Source organism: Drosophila virilis, chromosome 5 (genome assembly GCF_030788295.1).
Source record: "Drosophila virilis strain 15010-1051.87 chromosome 5, Dvir_AGI_RSII-ME, whole genome shotgun sequence".
NCBI classification, from domain to species: domain Eukaryota; kingdom Metazoa; phylum Arthropoda; class Insecta; order Diptera; family Drosophilidae; genus Drosophila; species Drosophila virilis.
In genome coordinates this window covers 20,238,681-20,257,792 of record NC_091547.1, presented here as the reverse complement: position 1 = coordinate 20,257,792, position 19,112 = coordinate 20,238,681, and the positions used below count along the sequence as shown (strand labels likewise).

The 19,112-nt window shown below is 44.1% G+C and overlaps 6 protein-coding genes across 10 annotated transcripts in view; 5 read left to right on the top strand and 1 right to left on the bottom strand.

Annotated features, from left to right (window-relative positions):
- Positions 1–238: 238 nt before the first annotated feature.
- Ctf4 (Chromosome transmission fidelity 4) lies at positions 239–4,005 on the top strand. The gene is made up of 2 exons (XM_002049288.4): positions 239–3,524; positions 3,962–4,005. The coding sequence occupies exon 1, from the start codon at positions 313–315 to the stop codon at positions 3,010–3,012; it is 2,700 nt and encodes an 899-aa protein (XP_002049324.1). The 5' UTR covers positions 239–312; the 3' UTR covers positions 3,013–3,524; positions 3,962–4,005.
- LOC6624964 (uncharacterized) lies at positions 3,382–12,809 on the top strand. 3 transcript variants are annotated; one of them, XM_015174240.3, is made up of 10 exons: positions 3,382–3,524; positions 4,168–4,351; positions 4,416–4,591; positions 6,145–6,340; positions 6,661–6,865; positions 8,331–10,261; positions 10,486–10,591; positions 10,650–10,926; positions 10,989–11,274; positions 11,939–12,809. In XM_015174240.3, exons 2-10 carry the CDS (start codon positions 4,231–4,233, stop codon positions 12,562–12,564), a joined length of 3,924 nt encoding a protein of 1,307 aa, XP_015029726.1. In that variant the 5' UTR covers positions 3,382–3,524; positions 4,168–4,230; the 3' UTR covers positions 12,565–12,809. The 3 variants fall into 3 exon arrangements, with proteins under 3 accessions (XP_015029726.1, XP_015029725.1, XP_002049325.2); XM_015174239.3 differs by having other exon boundaries at positions 3,383–3,524; positions 4,226–4,351; XM_002049289.4 differs by lacking the exon at positions 3,382–3,524 and having other exon boundaries at positions 3,858–4,351.
- A 492-nt stretch (positions 12,810–13,301) lies between these two features.
- On the top strand, positions 13,302–14,490 carry LOC6624965 (uncharacterized). The gene has a single exon (XM_002049290.4). The coding sequence runs from the start codon at positions 13,498–13,500 to the stop codon at positions 14,440–14,442; it is 945 nt and encodes a 314-aa protein (XP_002049326.1). The 5' UTR covers positions 13,302–13,497; the 3' UTR covers positions 14,443–14,490.
- Positions 14,491–14,792: 302 nt separating this feature from the next.
- PIG-V (phosphatidylinositol glycan anchor biosynthesis class V) lies at positions 14,793–16,640 on the top strand. Of its 2 annotated transcripts, none has more exons than XM_070209836.1 (2): positions 14,793–15,038; positions 15,102–16,640. In XM_070209836.1, the coding sequence occupies exon 2, from the start codon at positions 15,113–15,115 to the stop codon at positions 16,460–16,462; it is 1,350 nt and encodes a 449-aa protein (XP_070065937.1). In that variant the 5' UTR covers positions 14,793–15,038; positions 15,102–15,112; the 3' UTR covers positions 16,463–16,640. The 2 variants fall into 2 exon arrangements, with proteins under 2 accessions (XP_070065937.1, XP_002049327.1); XM_002049291.4 differs by having other exon boundaries at positions 14,794–15,038; positions 15,098–16,640.
- A 121-nt stretch (positions 16,641–16,761) lies between these two features.
- Positions 16,762–19,112, top strand: part of LOC6624967 (protein C1orf43 homolog) — a 48,120-nt gene continuing 45,769 nt past the window's right edge. The window contains exons 1-2 of one of the 2 annotated variants that reach the window (XM_032437118.2): positions 16,762–17,381; positions 17,438–17,847. In XM_032437118.2, coding sequence (XP_032293009.1) covers positions 16,840–17,381; positions 17,438–17,846 — 951 coding nt within the window. In that variant the 5' untranslated portion in view covers positions 16,762–16,839 and the 3' untranslated portion in view covers position 17,847. The remainder of the gene's footprint in view (positions 17,382–17,437; positions 17,848–19,112) is intronic. The other variant, XM_015174242.3, reaches the window with a different exon arrangement.
- LOC6625879 (glyceraldehyde-3-phosphate dehydrogenase 2) lies at positions 17,815–19,100 on the bottom strand. Its single transcript, XM_002049293.4, has one exon. The coding sequence runs from the start codon at positions 18,950–18,952 to the stop codon at positions 17,912–17,914; it is 1,041 nt and encodes a 346-aa protein (XP_002049329.1). The 5' UTR covers positions 18,953–19,100; the 3' UTR covers positions 17,815–17,911.

Here is a 19,112-nt window from a genome sequence, read left to right as displayed (position 1 = left end):
GTACGCTGTTCGTGCAAGTTGAGTGTGGATTATTCGCCTTTTACATGTCTAGTGAAAATGAGTTTTAGTCTTATGCTTTATTTATTTACATATTGTTTATCACTCGTATTTTATATATAAACATTTATTAATAACTAAACTAAGTAAATTTTCGCAAGCTTATGAACTGCATATCTGCGTTCTTGCAAAACTGAAGAAACAGTACTGCACAGTGTTCGGCACTGCACGTTGTCCAGCACTGTTGAGTTTTGTTTTGGCGCGAAACGCTGCAAGAGCGAGGATCGGAGCTCAGCCAATATTTAATAATATAAAATGAGTTTTTCGCGCAGCTCGCTGCGCTATGCGCACACTAACGGTTACACGGGCTTGCTGTACACGCCCAAAGGGGATTTCATTATCACCTGTGGCACCGATGGCGATATACGCCACTGGACCTGCATCAGCGACGATGATCCGCGTTCCACCTGCCTGGGCGAGTTTGTCATGAGCATTGCGCATACGGGCAGCCGGCTGTTGGCTTCCACAGACCGCAATACGGTGCACGCGTACACCTTTCCGGATATGGACAGCGATGGCATTCTGATGCGATTCACTGCGCCTGCTACGTGTCTGCGTGTCTGCGGGCAGTATACAGCCGCGGGTAGCGAGGATACCAGCATTAAGGTGCTACATGGTGACAATGCAGGCGCCGAAAAAACACTGGCGGGGCACAAGGGACCCATATTGGCATTGGATGTGTACGCTGAGCGCCAGCTGTTGGCTTCTGTGGCAGGCGATGGTCAGCTCAAGGTGTGGAACTTCGAGACAGGCGTGGAGCTGAAAAGCCTGGCGGGCTTGCCGCGCGTCAATAGCTTTGAGGGCGCTACTCTGTTTGGCACGCCCAGCTTTGAGCCACAGCGCGGCGAACAGTTGACCTATGCGCTGGACAAGGAGCTGATTGTTCTGAATACATCCAACTGGGAGGTGGCCTACAGACTGCAGGACGAGCGCGTTTCGAGCAATTACAGTTGCTGTCAGTTCTCGCCAAATGGCGAGCGTCTGGCAGCGGGCACTACCAGCGGGGAGCTGAGCATATTTGATGTGACGCGGCGCAAGGCACTGCAGGTAGAGGCGCCGCCCAGCGACTGCAAAGCCATTACATGCTTGGCCTGGAATCCGGTCAATGTAGATGAGTTGGCTTATTGCGATGCAACCGGCCAATTGGGCACCATATTTCTGGGCGACGAAGAGCCGCAGGAAGGTCTAGACGGTGAGCTGGCAGAGGAGGATGAACTGCTGACGGGCACTGGTTTTGAATTTGAGCAGGGCGATGATGAGAATATGGCGGACGCCGATGATGGCGATGGCGTTAGCCTGGAGCAGCTAAAGCGCAAAGTTATGAGCAACGCTGCCAATATGGAGCCGGATGCCCTAGACGATGAGCACTCCAAGCACTCCCTTGCCAGCAGTAGCACGGCACCACCTGCCCCACAGCTGAAGCTCTTCAAGCAACAGGCGGCTTTTCAGCCAGGCGCTACACCTAACGATTTGGAGCATCGCTATTTGGCTTGGAATGATGTGGGCATTGTTACCGCACACACAGAGCCGAGCGGTGACGGTGCCATCGATGTGGAGTTCCATGATGCCAGCGTGCATCATGCGCTGCACTTGAGCAACAACTATAATCAGCATAATCTGGCCAGTGTCAGCCGCAGCGCTTTGGCACTGGCCTCCACCGAGAGCAGCAAACTGGTGGTCATAGCTTTGGCTGCTGCCGGTAACAAGGAATGGTCGCTCAGCCTGCCGGATTGCGAAAGTGTGGAGGCGCTGGTAGCCACCAGCCATCTAATTGCTGCGGCCACTAGCAATCATTTTCTGCGCCTCTTCAGCGTCATGGGCACACAGCGTGAGGTGCTGACCATACCGGGACCGGTGCTGGCGTTGGCCGGGCATGAGCACAGCGTGCTGTGTGTTTACCATGCCGCCGGCAGCAGCGAAACCCAACAACATCTGGCAGCCATGCTAATAAATATCAGCGGCTTAAGTCTGCGCGTGGAGCAGCTTCCTGTGCCGCTGACGCCGGGACGGCAACTGAACTGGCTAGGCTTTTCGGACGTGGGCTCGCCCTGTTTTGCGGATAACATGGGCCTGGTGCAGCTATATCGGCGTGCCAGTAATGCTTGGTTTCCCATTTGCGACACCATGAAACAGAGCTCGAGTGTGTCCAATAACTACTTTATAATCGCGCTTTCCGAGCGCAGACAGATCATTGAGGCTGTGCTGTGCCGTGGCAGCTCGTACCCTATGACAAATCCGCGTCCCATGCTGCAGGAGCTGCGCATGCAGCTGCCGCTCTGTGACATTGAGCTGGAGAAATCCGAACTGGAGGACACGCTCTTGCGCGCTAGCCTAATGCAGCTGGAAGGCGCTGAGAAGCTGCAAAAGGAGACAGCTATCAAGCTGTTCGCCTTGGCCTGCAGCAACGAATGCGAGACGCGCGCACGCGAACTAATTGAGTCCATTGCCTGCACTGATCTACTCCAGCTGGCTGTCAAATACGCCTCTAAGCGCGGTCGCATACATCTCTCGGATCGATTGTGTGAGTTGCTTCCGCAATTGGAAGCGGTGCAGGAGGCTCGCAAGCAGCAACAGCTGCTGGGCGCCAATGGCATCGCAGCAACCATTGTGCTGCCCATGGCGCCAACGCAGACTGTGACGCCAAAGCTGGCGCCCAAGGCCATGGAGCTTAGCGCCTCCAAGCGCGGCGCACTAAAACGTTTCTCCAACACACCAAATCTATTTAAGGCGGCAGCAACGTCACGTCCGGGCACGCCAGAAACCACCACACCGCTGGACACACAGGAAAACCTATTTGGCGAGTCCGAGTCACAGCCAAGCGATTCCAAGGCAGCTGCAGCTGATGGAGAGCAGCGGACGCCTCTTAATTCGGTCAATCCGTTTGCCATGAAACGCAAGCTGGTCGACACGGGCGTTATTTTTGGGTCCGAGAAGCTCAAGCTGGCTAAGAAATAAATGTTTTTACTTATAAATAATTTATTAGTGCTGTAAGATTAGTTTGTAAAAATATAAATAAAACTAAAAACGCTCAAAATGCCCCTCCAAATAAATGTTTCCAATTGCTGCGCAATGTGACCAGCCATGAAACAAAAAATACTACAGCTTGGTTTAATCACAATAGCAAGAGGTGGTCACACGGCAAGCGGGCAGATAACTAGTTATATGCTACCAACAGCGAAAGTAATTCAGTCGAAGTTCGGTTCTTTCCCGGTTTATATTCGCAGGCTCTTGGTGCGTCTTTTTATTCTCACAAATCATATTTACCTACAGATTGTATACGTGTCCCCAAGTAATTTCACAACTAGAACGCATTTTAAGTCACACAAACAAGTTGAATTCAGTTTTATTTTAAATCGTGTTATACGCAACATTTTAATACATACCAAAAAATACAGACAAAAATATATACATACAATACATTTTAAGAAGGCGTGGCATGTTTTTATCGCAAACAAAAATTCGCAGTGGTAAGTATATATACGTACGAATGTATGTGTATGTATACATGACTGCGTGTGCCTTTGTACGGCAACGATGCAAAAAATTGCTTTATTTACCGTTACATGAAGCACACGCACACATCTCAAAAACGATCTCACACACACAGACGCACACGTACACAGCCGACCCCAACGCTCTTTCCCAAGAGTGAGTGAATCAGCACATCGGTCGATCTCTTGTGACGTAGAGTTGTCAGGTCAATATCGAAGCGCATTTCCAGCATGTTAGCACAGCGGCCACTGTGTCGTTGTCGTCATTAACCGTTTAACCATTGTGACGCGTAGGTTGATTTTCCTCTTGTCAATAAATGAATACGCGAAATTTTTCGCATAGTGGTGTGTGTGTGTGTGTGAGCGTTGCGCTGTCAACTCAAATAAAAAAAGTATATACTATTTAATTGCAGTTTAGAAACCAGAATCCAGAGTGCGATCATTTATTTTTTTTTTTTGCCCTTACTGTGATTGAGTGTTTGTGTGTGTGTGTATTTGTTTGTTTGCGTGTGTGTGTGTGTGTGCGTGTGATAGATCGCGTGTGTGTGTGTGTGCTGTGCAAAGCATTTTTGTCCTTTTGTACGTATTTACAATGACAAAAAATAAAATCCAAAAAAAGGCCAATGGCCAAAAGAAGGCGATCCCTGCCAATAGATTAAACATCGTAACAAATACAGCAACAATGCCACCTTCAATTTTGACGCCGCCAGCGACGCCACCCGCTACAACAGTCTTAAATTTAAACAAAAACACCAACAGCAACAATGCCGATTTCTATGGAATGCCGCAACGAAGGCCATGGGGTAAGTGCTTTCTTTTAACATTACCAATAACTGTTAAGCTATTAATAGCCAAAAATATCGTTAGAACGTGAGCTGATTGGCTGCTTTTTGCTCAAGATGGCGGAAAAACAAGTGATCAGCGCCCGCAGCAGCTGGTATGTGGATAAGCGCACGCTGCGCAGGGAATTTGAACAGCATCTACTGTGGGAGCCCAATAGTGCAGAACTGCGCATCAAGCTCTCCATCAATGGAGCTTATAATGTAAGTAGCCCTTAGCACTAGAACAAAGTTAATTTACGAACATTCGCTAGTCGTGTTTGTAAATATATATATTTATATGTTGCTTACAGACAGTTAGTTCTTGTCCCTAAAATGTTCACAACCAGCAAAGATATAAAAACATATGTATTTTCATTATTAATTTTTCTATTAGTACCAAGAAGTACCAAAAATTCCCATTTTTATTTGTGTCCGAGTCTATTTTCTGTAATTCCCAATTTTATGAATACTGCAGTCAATTTTTAGGGACTATCAAACAAGCTATTACTATAAACCTTAAAAAACAAAAAGGAAATAACTGCAAACATTTTAATTATCGATTGGGTTAAATTCACCAACTTTTCTAGTTGATTATACAAAAATCAGCATTAATCACATTTAATCCATTGCATTAGATTAAATTCGGTTCGCTGTACTGTGTGTTCACTGTATTTAAATACATGCAACTTGACATTTGTCATATTATGGGCATAAATCTAGAACCGTTGCTTTCTTTATTTCCTAACCGCTCTCAATTTTGCTTATCTTTATTTTGACTATCATCCGTTCTCAGTGTGTGCCGCGCTTTATCATCTCGCTCTCTTTACCACCCGTCGGCGTCTGAATGGAATCGGTTAGTCATATGTTCGTGGCTGCTTGGGTTTTGCCAGACTAAAGCGCTAGATTATAGCCGGGTTATTTTTGTAGTTGTTGCTGCTGCTGATTTGCGATCAGCTGTGATAAACTCTAAAGCGCTTGCCCTGAGCCGGTTATCTAATGCATTGTTTGACAGGGAAGCCCCCTAAAGAGGAGATTAAAAACCGATCTGGATGTACTTAAGCATGTGCTATCACTTGTAATGTATGCACATATGTATAAATAGCCAAGTTAAACAAATGCGTTACATAGGTAGAAGAATATTATGGTATATATATATATATTTGAGGAGTTCAGTCGTTCTACATCTAGTCTAGTTCTAGTCCCTTTTTTAAGTCCCTTTTCAAGTCCATTTTTCTAGTCCCTTTTGAGTGGCTCTGGCAAATATTTTTGGTATAAACTCATTTAGTAACCATAATAATGCAAATTTTATAACCTGAACCCAAGAAATGGAAGAAGCACAGCCCCGGCTCTGCCCAAATAGGTGGTGACGTGTATGTTTGCTAAACTGTGTATTTAGATATTTTTTCGCTCATTGTCTGGCTCTTAAAAAAATAGTATGGGAGAACCAAAAACAATAAGCTAATATAGATTTGTTTACGAAATGTAGCTGCCGAATACCTGGTATTCCCCTTTTTGCGAGTAAATATTTTATTTTCTTGGGTTTTGTAAGTTCCTTTGTCTTTAAAGACTTTATCTATATTATGAATTTGCGCCAACAAAGGAAACACTTGAATAAAACAATGACTGATAGCACGTACTATGTGTATACTTATAATACATACATATAAAACCACACTCGATTACAATTCGAAATACCAATTCGCTATGGACATACGTATGTATGCATATTCAAGTTCATAACAATTATATACAATTGCGGTTCTCTTTATTTACAGATTGGTTCGCTATTGCAGCGTACAAACTTCTTGATGAACACACCGCGTGGCGACTCCAATTACCGCATCAAGAGTCTAGCTCTGATGGAGTTCCGCAAGGAGAAGTATAATGCAATTGACGAAAAGCAGAGGCAAAATGATCTTGCTGCTGTCAGCAATGTGACGGACTCTACGCAGGACAGTCCGATTACCCAAAGTAAATATTTTCATTCCAAACATTTCCATCTGAATACCCTGTACCCACGCAAAACATATACAAAAATGTTGAATCTTGATCAGCAACAAGCCGAACATGTTCGTTCGCTGTGTGAATCCGTAAATCTCTAGGCATATTACAACCCGATCGATAAGTATCGATCGCCTTAATGCTATGTATCTATATCTAGCTGTAGCTTTATAAAATTTGCCTGTAGATTCATTTTCAATTAATAACTGGGTACAGGGTAGCAGCAGTTGAGCACTTTTGACTAGAACACTTTTGCTTATGTTATTTACTTCTATATGCTCGTTTTACAGAATATGTGCTGGATGAAAATGCCGAGCCGGTACCGTTAAAATACCAAAAGACTCAAAAGCAAGAACGTAATGTGGACTTTGAGTTAAGTTCGATGGGTTGCTACATTTGTCAATGTAATTTTGATAGCATTGAGAAGTACGAGGAACACATCGAATACCATGGCGATGAGTCGGACTTTGAGTCGTTGCAGAAAATGACAAAATAGTAAGTGCCATAGTAGAAATAGAACAAGGCGTATGTGTGCCGTAATCTTCTCTTTAGTTTATTGCTCCCAAAAAGATAGTCAGCCAGCTGATGGAGTAGAAATTAGTGATAATATTATAAGATTTATGATTTGTATTTGATTTGAAAGCCTAGATGCACACGTAACGTATACGGATGTAGACGTCGTCTAGATTCTTCATGCTTAGAGCTTATATCAGTTGGAGGCGTACACCAGGCACATCTGTTTGTGCAACTAATTAAATATAACTTAATAATTGCATGCTTTATTATACCCAAAATTCTAGTTTATAACTTGCAAATTATACATTTTAAGTATATAGGAACAGAAGAGTGTGCCATGTCAAGCGAACATATGCACATACAAACATATATACATGCATACGCACATACATACGTACACACATACATACATGCATACGCACATACATACATACGCACATACATACATACGCACATACATACATACGCACATACATACATACATACGCGCATACATACATACGCACATACATACATACATACGCACATACATACATACATACATACATACATACATACATACATGCATACATACATACATACATACATACATACATACATACATACATACATACATACATACATACATACATACATACATACATACATACCTACATACCTACATACCTACATACCTACATACCTACATACCTACCTACGCCTCCTGCTCCGCCCCCTTGGTGCTCCTCCTCCTGGTCCTCCGCGTTGCTCCTCCGGCTCCTCAGCTTCCAGCACCAGAACTTTTCTGCGACTAAATTATAGGTGAAGCCTGCCGGCCTTACTTACATTTTTGAGAATCGAGGAGGAGGGCAGCTACGTTTCCTAATTTAAATTTGCCGCGCAACAAGACAAGTTGGTCTTCTTCTTTACATGCATACGTGCATACATACATACATATATACGCACATACATACATTCACATACGCACACACACACATTCACACAGACATATATACATACATACTTAAATCCATACACAAATAGATTACAAGATTAATGTTGTAATTAATAGAATAACTTCCAATATTATTGTTTATATAACACTATCTAAACATGAAGACCTGCAAGTCCTACTTGAATTCATGACGATCTTATAAAAAGGCAATACAAAATACTTTTGTATAAACTATATATGTATATATAATTTCTCTTATTTTGTGTTATCAATTGACATGCTTTACTTTATATTTATACGTATTACTCATTCCTGTTTAAAGTCTGCTTTTGGTTTTAATTGCTGAAGTTAATTTGCCGCTTGAATTTATATGTATATAGTTAATTCTTAACCTAATGATATATATATGTGTATTTAATATTTATTTTATGAATGTTGTTTGTTTATTTATATAACAAAGCTTATGTAATTCAATCCAAATTTAAAGTATTTTTCTTCTATCTATTGCAGTTGCCAGCCCATGCTGACGCTGTCGTATCAGACGTGCGTGGACAGCCATTATTTTGGCTTTACGCTGGAGACACAATTAAAGGATATTACGATTGAGAAGTTCATTATTGTGCAGTCGCGTCAGTTTTATTACGTTTACAATAATCGCTTGCCGCTGGAGGTGACCGAGAGTGGACAATTGATCTTCTTTGTGGACTCGCACGTCTTTATGATACTGCGAGAACAGCCGATTGTGATCGGGTATAGTCAGCTGGTGGACGGAAAGCGTCATCATTATGTGGAGCAGCATCATTTTATGCGCACCGAGGCATTACCCAAGGCTTGTTTCAATGTGAATCCCTATCGGCTGTCCAATAAAAAGCTATTTCGTGGCGGCCGCTTAGAGCCGGCAATACCACCGCCAACGGTGGTCAGTGCACTGAAACGTGATGCACAAGATGCTCAGATCCGCTTGGCGGATTACAATAAGGAGTATCGCAACTATTGTGAGCTGGGACGTGAATTTACGCAGCGCAATTTGCATGGCACACTGCGCACCCTGCTCCAGGTGGAGGATATTGAGCGGCTGCAGTGCTATGTGGCACTCAAGCAATCCAAAATGGAATTACATCAGTTTGGCAAAGAGTTGTCCGTTAAGTTGCAGCCAAATTCGAGAAATTTAAGTGCCGAGGATGTGCTGTCGCCCGGCGATGATGTTCTAATTATTAATGAACGCTGCACAAACGGCGGTCAGCCAGAAACGGGCAAGGCGAACAGCATACGCCAGTTGCTGGATAATAATACTCTGGTATTGGAATTGGCGCTGAAGGATTTCGATACGCTTGTTCAATGGGGCCATAAGATAAACGAGCAGTTTGGCGTACCGGAAAAGGAGCGTCGCGAGCCGCGCGTTTATTTTGCCCGCATCCTAGGCGTATCGACTCAGCGCGTCAATATTACCTGCGATCGTCATCTGCCAGATAATACCACATATGCTCTACTCTTTCGGCCAGTCCGCGCCGTTTTACGCTACCAATATCGTGCGCTCCATCAGCTAAAGCTGACCAATGCGGAGCATGTGCAGCGTCTGCTCTTTCCCGCTACGATTCAGAGACAGCCGGTGGCTAATGGCGCTTTGTGCCTTCATAATGAGCATATTGGTCGTAATCCAGAGCAACAGCAGGCAGTGCAACAAATTGCATTTTCCGATAAGCTGCCAGCCCCCTATATTGTGTTTGGACCGCCCGGCACGGGCAAAACGGCAACGATTTGTGAGGCCATCTATCAATTGTATGTACGTCGACCAGAGACCCACATCTTGGTGCTGGCCGGCTCGAATACGGCCTGCGATGAGATAGCATTGCGTTTATTGCGTTCCATATCCAAGGTGCCCAGTCAGCCGCGTCCGTTGACGCGCATCTTTGCCGCCAGCTGTGATCGCCGCATCGATAATATTGATGATCTGCTGTTGGAATACTCGAATATGTATGCCCTACACTTTTATCCCGATGTGCAGGCAGTCCACGACTATCGCATTGTGGTGTGTACCCTCAGTCTGGCGGGCAAACTATCAACGGGTGGCTTCGGCCGTGACGAGGACAAACGCAGCGTATTCTCTCATGTATTTGTGGATGAGGCGGCTGCCTCAACAGAAGCGGAAGTGCTTATGGGCATTACCTGTACCATAGCGCCATCTACGAATCTAATCCTATCTGGCGATCATAAGCAATTGGGACCGGTACTGCAATCGCAGCGTGCCGGAGATTGGGGACTGGGCGTTTCGCTATTTGAGCGACTCCTGCAGCGTGAGTGCTACCGCTTGGACGAGAATGGTGATTACAATGCAGCCGTACAGACGCGATTGCGACGTAACTATCGTTCCCATCCCGAAATTGTCTCGCTCTACAGTGATCTCTACTACAACAGCGAACTGAAATCGGAGGCGGCACTAGGTGAGTCAATGCTATGCATCATCCGAAACGAATTTAAGCTTATAATGAACGCTAGGTATTTTTGTCCGTCTTATGTTTGGCCTGGCTTAATATCCTTCTTAGAGGGTTGTCCGTCCAATTGGTGCGTCCGTTGTAGTTTTTTTTATTGTTCTTTGATTAAACACATTATTGCCTATTTCTTATTGTGCTTTTTCTTTACTTTTATTATTATTTTTTCATTATAGCAAATGTATGCCTTGCCAGAAACTGGTTTCATACGCCCAACGAACATTTTCCCATAATGTTTCACTCGGTTTTTGGCACGACCATGAACTCCCAAAGTTCGCTGAGGTATGTACACGGTTCAAATCCTTATTGAATAGTTAATTATATTCGATTCTGGTAACAGCCTCTGCAACAATAAGGAAATAGATGCAGTTATGGACTATGTAAAGGATTTGATGTATTTTGGCATCAATGGTGAAAAGCTGGCCCAAACGGATATTGGCATTATATCGCCATATAAGAATCAGTATCAGCGCATCCAGGAGCAGCTCAACATGCGCAATTGGCATCAAATCGATTGTGGCTCTGTTGAACTGTTCCAAGGCAAGGAGAAGCAAATTATAATTGTTTCTTTTGTGCGCTCGTTTACGGAAAAGTTGGGCTTCCTTAATAATAGTCGCGTAAGTGGGAAATATCAATATGAATATGAGTAAGCTGATATCTATTTTAAAATCTCTTGCAGCGTTTGAACGTTTTACTATCACGTCCCATGTCCTTGCTTATCTTAATTGGTAATCCGCGCACGCTAAGCAAAAATCAGGAATTTCGTCATATCATCGACATGTGCCGGGATCGCAAAACGCTCGTCGGTTCGCCCTATTATCCGGATGATAATAAGACGAACGAGGCGAACGGGACGGCCACTCAATCTGGTAATCCAATGCGTTCTGGCTGTAATAATAATCGCCAACAGCCAACAGATGCAACACATGAGGACGGGCAGACATTGGGACAGACATTCAAGCGAAGTAATAATCGTTGTCATAATTATCAATATCATCACCAAAGAAACCAAAGAAATCGTGACAGCGATCATAAATGCCTATATACAAATGCTTATGCTGGATCTTTAGCATTTCGAATGATCCCATAATATGGATAAGAGAGATTGGAACAAACTATATCGATTTAGATTGTCCATAGCATACGTTTTAGAAGTTTTCAAGATCGACGTACACATTTCAAATACGTCATATATTCACATCCTTTATATATATATATATATATATTTATGTATATATATATATGTATATATATACATATATATATGTATACATACATCATATATGCATTACATGACATGAGGCGCCCCGGCTTTAGTTGTTGGCGTAAAACAATTGACTGCCGTTTTTAAGCATCCAAGTCCAAGTTCGCCAACAAGTCAGATAAAAGAGAAGCAATTGCAGTTTCAATTGTAATAAACCCAATACCTACCGTCCATGTTTATAATAAATTGGCATTCGCATCTTTTGATCATGCTCGTGATATAAGCATTTGGCTAACTAATTTGTCACACACTGATCCTGATGCACACATTTCTCTGGTTTTATTAAATTTTTTTTTTTTTCGTTTTTAATATTCATAAAATATTTCTTATATATTTTATATTATTTTGTTTATTTTTATGTTCAGCTAACATACACAACAAGGGGCTCTTATCTGCGGCCACAAAGATTGGCTACAATAAGGCTGAGCTGCTGAAACTGAGCGGCCAGGCTCAGCAGCCTAAAAAATCGGACCTGGACAAGCTGTTCGACGAGCTGCCCAGCGTACCGCGTTATGTGGACGATGAGTCTGCCACAGTGCGCTCCATCAAGGCAGACATGCAGCGTTTATCCGTTAATGAGCCGCCCAAAGCTGTGGCGTCTACTTCAGCTAGCCAGCGGGCAACAACTGGTTTTTGTTTCAGCGCCAATATCCATCACAACGCTTCGACCGCTAGTATAGACTCTTCAGTTACTGAGGGCCAAGAGGCGCTCGAGTTACCATTTGCGCCCAGTGCACCGCCGGCCAGTCCAGGTTTGCGACGTAGCACTCAGTACAGCTACATTCCCAAGGGCTATATGCGCTTTGAGAGCACTCAACAGTCGCCAAATCATTCCACGGTACACAACGATGTAATGCGGCCAAAACCCCAAAGATTAGCTGATGAATACACACAACCGCCACCATTCTTTGGCCACAGCACGTCCTGGCAAAGCAAGACTCCAAGACCGCAGCCTAAGCCAGAAAAGAAGAGCACTTGTGTTATATCATAGTTGCGTATATTAATGTAGCTTCTAGTTACAAAAAATTTACGAGGACTACATCGGGATAATTGTGTCCCAGTGTTAGCCTCTTTTGACCTTTGCTGTTTGCGGCATATTGCAAATGGAAGCAGCCACAACTAGACTGCCGCACTTGCAACATGAGCCAAGCAGCAAAAAAGAAAATTTTTTATAAACTTAGCAAATTCGCATTGTATGAATTAAAATGCAGCACTTTGAATGTTTGCTTAAATGCATCAGTTGCGAGTTTGGATGATATTTTAAAATATATATTTTCGTATTGAACATCTTATACATGCGTGTGTAAATCCCTGAGATTTGCTCAACTTATTAAACATGTATGTGATGTTTTAAAAGACATTAAATCATATTATACAAATTTCGATACATTCACTAAAAGGGGAGCTTAGACTCCGTTGAATTTGTGCAGAGCCCATACGCTGCCTGATTTTTATTTAAATAAATTTTGTGTCTTCAATTTAAAGTTGACAATTGTGAAAACTATGTGAAGCGCAAGTTAAAGAGAATTTAAAAAAAATTTTTTTTTTGCCATATGTTAACCGAAATCAATAATAAACAATATACTTATTGGACAAGCATAATAACACTTAATTGCATTGTTATACGAACATATTAGTTAGTAAATTCTGCACGGGACGAGATTGGAATAGTTTACTATTTTCAAATAACAAAGTTGGCTTTACAAATTTTTTACTAAATAAAAACAATAGAATTTTATTTCGCTGCATGAAAGCTCAAGTAACATTTTTTTTTTAATATTGTAAATAGTTCAAGGAATTCTAGTAAATTAACGTGACTCTTTAAAATTGTAATACAGTGAAGTAATTAGATTAATAATATTAAGCGTAATTCAACGAACCAGCAAAGATTGTGCGCCTAACGATTGATATTAACATCTGCAGTATGAGTGCGCGCGGCAAATTGGCCTCGCCCATGGTCATGCCCATTCCAGCAAGTAGTTTTCATCGCAGCATAACAGAAGCGCCACGAGGCACCAGATTGGCGACGCCGCTATCATCACACAGGACCGGAGCAGTTAGACGCACCGGCGGCGATGGCGATGGTGGCACCGCTGGCTGGAAGACAACAGCTGTGACGACCACAAGCCGGCTGACACTTACGGCACGGCTGGAGAAACCGACAATTGCCTCAACACTGCGTGCGGCCAGCAATCGGAGCAAAGTAATGGCCCAAAAGGTGGCAACTCCTCGCAAGCAACGAACACCAATTGGTGGCGACAAGAAATGCCCGGATCGGTTGGCGTTGGGTCCCATATCAAAACTCGGGCTGCAACAGGGAAGAAAGGCAGCGGGCGGTGATATGCCGCTGAAGAAGGATGTCCAAGTAAATGCTCTGTTTGAGCCTAGGCTGGAGAAGCAGCCACTGCTGGAGATGGGCGTGCAGACCAATGAGGCGGAAATACTTAATCGTGATCTGCTCGTTGGAGATATTAAGCTCCTGTTGCCATCACCGCAGCTGGCCAAACAAATTGACAGGGCACGCGCGGAAAATAAGAAAAAATTGGATCGCCAAGCAATACGTCAATTTTCATCGCACGAACAGGATGAAGAACAGCATTTGGATGAGCTCAAGCAATTCATGGAGCGCAGCTATGTGACCAGGCGTATACCCAAGAAACCGCCAATGCCCGTGCTATCCAGCTTTGAGCCAACCCAATATAATACTGTATTCAAGTCCATGGATGAGTTCTTTACACGCGACGTACCGAAGGCGGAGTCTATCACAAACATAAAGGAGCGCATCAGGCGCAAGGAAGTGGAACTAATGAGCATGTTCGATGAAGTAGAAGTAAGTGAAAAGGCCGAATCCGAGTCTGAAGGCGATTAAATCGGATATCTTGTATGACATGTTGATACATAAAAAATTTAAGTTAAATGTTTTGTGTTTTTATTTAAATAGTAAAGTTCTTTTAAACAGGAGCTAAATCAGGGCTTTAATAAAAACCCGGAATTATGTTGTTCAGAAACCTTTGGATAGTTCTGGGTTACATGTGCCTTAAATAAAAACACAATACAATTTAATTCAAAAGCTTGCTTAAGATATATCACTTTAAAAATGCGCGCCAACAATCTATGTTAATAAAGTCTTGTTATCGATTAAATATTACGAGTTCAGGGTTGTTAATTTTTTAGTTTTGAAATACAGCTGTTTAGTTCCGCAGCTGGTGTGTACACACTGTTTGCCACTTGGCTTGCCGGTCGCATTTGGCCAAAGATTTAATTTTGTTTTTTTTTTTAAACGGACTAGTCGGTCTGTTAAATGTCAAGTCATATTTAGGGAGTCTCTAAACGACTCCATTTCCACACAAAGACACGTTTGAAAACAAATATTGTTGTGCGCTACGAATGTTGTAAGCGTAGGCCAACATATTTTATATATTCCAACAGCTACTACCACAACTACAAATACATATACATATATAGGTGAGTAAGTGAAGCATTTTGAATATGTTGTGAATCACATGCCTATCGACTCCACCCAGCCAGCAGCAGCAAAGATGACACTGAAGGTGACAAAGCTGGCGCTTTCGAGTCGCCTCATCATTTTGGCCGTTCAAATGCTGGCCAACTGGATTGTGCCAGATCATAAGCCGGATGTGTTTCGTATGCCAATGCCCACACCGAATGCTACAAATCCCGACCACTACCTGGACAAGCTGGTTATGCGCTGCTTGGGCGGCTTGCGGCACTGGGACGGTGAATACTTTCTGCACATTGCCAACTATTTGTACACGTATGAGAATACTCTGGCATTCTATCCATTATATCCGGTGCTTGTGCGCAATTTGGCCGCAGCTTTGGAGACTTTCAATGTGCCCATTTCGATGCATGCACTGACTCTGGTCGTCGCTGTCGCCTTGAATGTGTGGCTCTTCTGCGAGGCTGCCAATTATTTGTACCAGCTGACGCAGCGCGTCTTCAATGATCTGCACAAGAGTTGGAATGCAGCGCTCGTTTTTTGCTTTAATCCGGCCAGCATTTTCTTCAGTGCCGCCTACTCCGAATCGCTGTTCACCTACGCCAGCTTCATCCTGATGCTGGAATGCGTCCGGGCCAAGCAACAATTCAATTTTATGCGCATTTGCGCCAGCTTGACTGCTTGCATTATGTGCCGCTCCAATGGACTGATTGCCCTGGGCTTTCCCCTGTATTTTTTTGCGCGCCACATTCTACTGACGGCGAACGTGAAGCGCTGCCAACAGGTGATCAAGATGGCGTTGGCCGTGCTTATACCGCTGGCCATATTGCATGCCTATTACTTTTACATATATCGACTCTACTGTATGCCCGGCATCAAGGTTAAGCATCCGCAGCAGGTGCTGCATTATGCCAGCGAACGAGACTATCTGCTTGCCGGACGGGGACCGAAGGGATCGCCCTGGTGCCAATATACGTTGCCATTCCCCTACAGTTACGTGCAGTCCACCTATTGGGATGTGGGCTTCTTGCGTTACTATCAATGGAAGCAGCTTCCCAATTTTCTACTAGCACTGCCCATGCTCGTGTTTATGCAGTGGCATTGCTGTGATTATTTGTGGTTTTTGGCCACTAAGATTTGGCCACAGGTGGTCAGCTGGCGGGAACCACTCAAGTCACAAAAATCGCTGCCATTCGTGCTGCACGGCGCGTTCTTGACGCTTGTCTGTGCTCTCTTCGTTCACATTCAGGTGTCTACGCGCTTGCTGGCCTCGGCCACGCCAATTTTCTATTGGTTTGCTGCAGACCATATGCCCAAATCGCTGGCGCAGCTCTCGTTCCGCTCGAAGGCGGGCGCCCTGTTTATCTGGTGCACCACATACTGTGCTTGCGGCACCGTCCTCTTCTGCAATAACTTTCCCTGGACTTGAACTCGAAACTGGAATTCGAACGCCATGAACATATGTATAGAAGCTATTGGTTGCCAAAGAGACTGCATTAGGATTGGATTAGTTTGTAGTTATTGTTTATAGCCGATGTTGACCACCAGAAAATCAAAAGCAATTGTCATTTGCTTGCAAATTAAATTAAATAAATGTTTGAAACCGATTTTTGCGCACTCCTTTCGATAACTTTGTCTAATGTTGCGGACTATCTCAATGTATCGATTTGGTAATGGGCAAAACTATCGATAGGATTACGTATTTGCAGTGACAATGTTGCTAAATGGTTAAATATATCGATTAACTTGCGACCAAAAACCTGAACAAAAGAGATTTTCAGTGAAAAATTCGAAACGCCCGCAAATATGGAGCAGCTTTCGGGTGTTATGATAATAATCATCATCGGCGGCGGCGTGCTGACCTTTGTAATGCTCTTCATATTCGCCAAACGGCAGATAATGCGATTCACACTGCGTAGCCGCCGCGGCCCCCATGTGCCCGTGGGCACTGACGCCAAAAAGGCGCTGCGCCGCGAAATTGAGCGCAGATTGGACTGCATACAAAAGATAGCACAGGAACCAAAACTGCTGTGGACCGATGCGGACAAGTATATTGTGCAACCAGGTCCTGAGCAAGATTTGCCTCCCTACTATTACCGCATGAAGGCCGTGGATGATGTTAAATTGCTGGAATCAGAAATAGCGCGCGCCGATGGCAGCACACGCCACGCCCACGAAAGCTTACGTGCCTTTCTACTGACTACGCTCTCGGTGACGCTGAACGGCACTGGGCAACGCATAATACATCAGTTCTGTGATACATACGAACACGCTCGCCACGATCCAAATGAATTTGGCAAGGACGAGTACGAGGCTTACCATCACATGCTGCTCAAGCTGATGGAGGCGTAAGTGTGTCGTTAAGGTTTCGTTCAATTTTACTAATACAAAGCTCTTGCCACAGGGCCAAGCAACTAAAAAACTACAACTCGAGAAAGGCCTCGCCAGCGCGCACGCCACGCAAACAAAAAATGCACTCGCTGCTGGATCCGGCACGCCTTCGTCCGCCACCCGTCGTTGAGCCGCCTAGCAGCGAGCTGACAGCCGGCCAGCATGCCAAAGTCAATATGACGCTGGGCCTGCAAGGCGATGAAATGGTTGCCGCCGAATTGGCAACCAATCCGCTGCACTTACAGCCACCCGCCGAACGTGATCTCATCATACGCAATCGCATTAAGGCGCCCACGCTGGACGACATTGTGGTCGAGGCGGCGGAGCAGCAACAGCCAAGTGAGGCGGCCAACAATAATGGGGAACATGAGATAATGAGCATATCATCGGTTCAGTTTCAACGCAACTCGAGCGTAGTCTAAGGTAAATACGTAAAACTTTATTTGGAGATTTTACATTAATTGAAACTAGTCTGTGAGGGGGTTTCCTACTTGTCGCACTTGTCTTTTTTTTGTTTTTCGATACATTTATCTATCATTTGAGAGAAAATAACAAGATCTAAAAGCCGGCAAGAGTAGCCAGTTTCATTGTCATACCACGAGATAAGCTTAACAAAATTATCGTTAAGCGCTATGCAGGCTTTGGCATCGAATACGGAGCCATAACGCGAGCCATTCAAATCCGACGAGACTACATCGTCTTCGGTGTATGCTAGTATGCCCTTCATATCGCCCTTGGCTGCTTCCTTGACAGCTTCCTTGATCTGATCCATTTTGGCGGCACAGCCAAGACGACATGTCAAATCCACCACGGAAACATTCGGTGTGGGCACACGAAAAGCCATGCCTGTTAGCTTACCATTCAGTTCTGGTATAACCTTGCCAACAGCCTTGGCGGCACCCGTGCTGGCCGGTATTATGTTGCACATGCCGCTGCGTCCATCGCGCCAGACCTTCTTGCTCGGTCCATCCAAAATCATCTGCGTGGCGGTGCAAGCATGAACTGTCGTCATGAGACCCTCCAAGATTTCAAAATTATCATGCACAACTTTTGCAAGCGGTGCAAGACAGTTGGTTGTGCAAGATGCATTCGATATGATTTTCATCTCTGGCTTATACTTGTCCAAATTGACGCCACACACAAACATGGGCGCGTCCGCCGATGGTGCAGATATGACAACTTTTTTGGCGCCCCCATCGATATGCGCCTGTGCAGCCTTAAGAGTGGTAAATCGACCAGTACATTCAACTACCGTATTCACGTTTAGATCTTTCCAACATAGTTTTGTCGGATCCATCTCGTTGAGTACCTCAATCTTTTGGCCGTCTATGATTAGCTTCTTGCCTTCAATGGAAATCTTCTTGTCTAAAATGCCATGTGTTGTGTCGTAGCGTAACATATAGGCCATATACTTGGGTTCCATCGATGGATCATTAATGGCTACCACCTTAACATCCTGTCGTCTCAAAGTTTCGCGCAAAAAGACGCGCCCAATCCGTCCAAAACCGTTAATAGCAATTCCCGCCATAATTTTGAAGTTAAAAGACCACCAACACAATTTTTTAAAACTAGCCTTTTACACCATACAATTTTTTCAGGAAAATTTTTGTAATTCAAAACAATTGACCTGAAATTCTGAGCAACACGAACAGTTGAACTGTTTTATTATACATTTGTCTCATTTTAGC

What these genes read in the sequence shown, in the direction of transcription:
- Ctf4 (XM_002049288.4), top strand. Translation starts at nt 313, where the DNA reads ATGAGTTTTTCGCGCAGCTCGCTGCGCTATGCGCACACTAACGGTTAC.
- LOC6624964 (XM_002049289.4), top strand. Translation starts at nt 4,141, where the DNA reads ATGACAAAAAATAAAATCCAAAAAAAGGCCAATGGCCAAAAGAAGGCG. An exon ending in AACTCCCAAAGTTCGCTGAG is followed by an intron (nt 10,592 to 10,649) that starts GTATGTACACGG and finishes TTCTGGTAACAG; the next exon opens with CCTCTGCAACAATAAGGAAA. An exon ending in GCTTCCTTAATAATAGTCGC is followed by an intron (nt 10,927 to 10,988) that starts GTAAGTGGGAAA and finishes AATCTCTTGCAG; the next exon opens with CGTTTGAACGTTTTACTATC.
- LOC6624965 (XM_002049290.4), top strand. Translation starts at nt 13,498, where the DNA reads ATGAGTGCGCGCGGCAAATTGGCCTCGCCCATGGTCATGCCCATTCCA.
- PIG-V (XM_070209836.1), top strand. Translation starts at nt 15,113, where the DNA reads ATGACACTGAAGGTGACAAAGCTGGCGCTTTCGAGTCGCCTCATCATT.
- LOC6625879 (XM_002049293.4), bottom strand. Translation starts at nt 18,952, where the DNA reads ATGGCGGGAATTGCTATTAACGGTTTTGGACGGATTGGGCGCGTCTTT.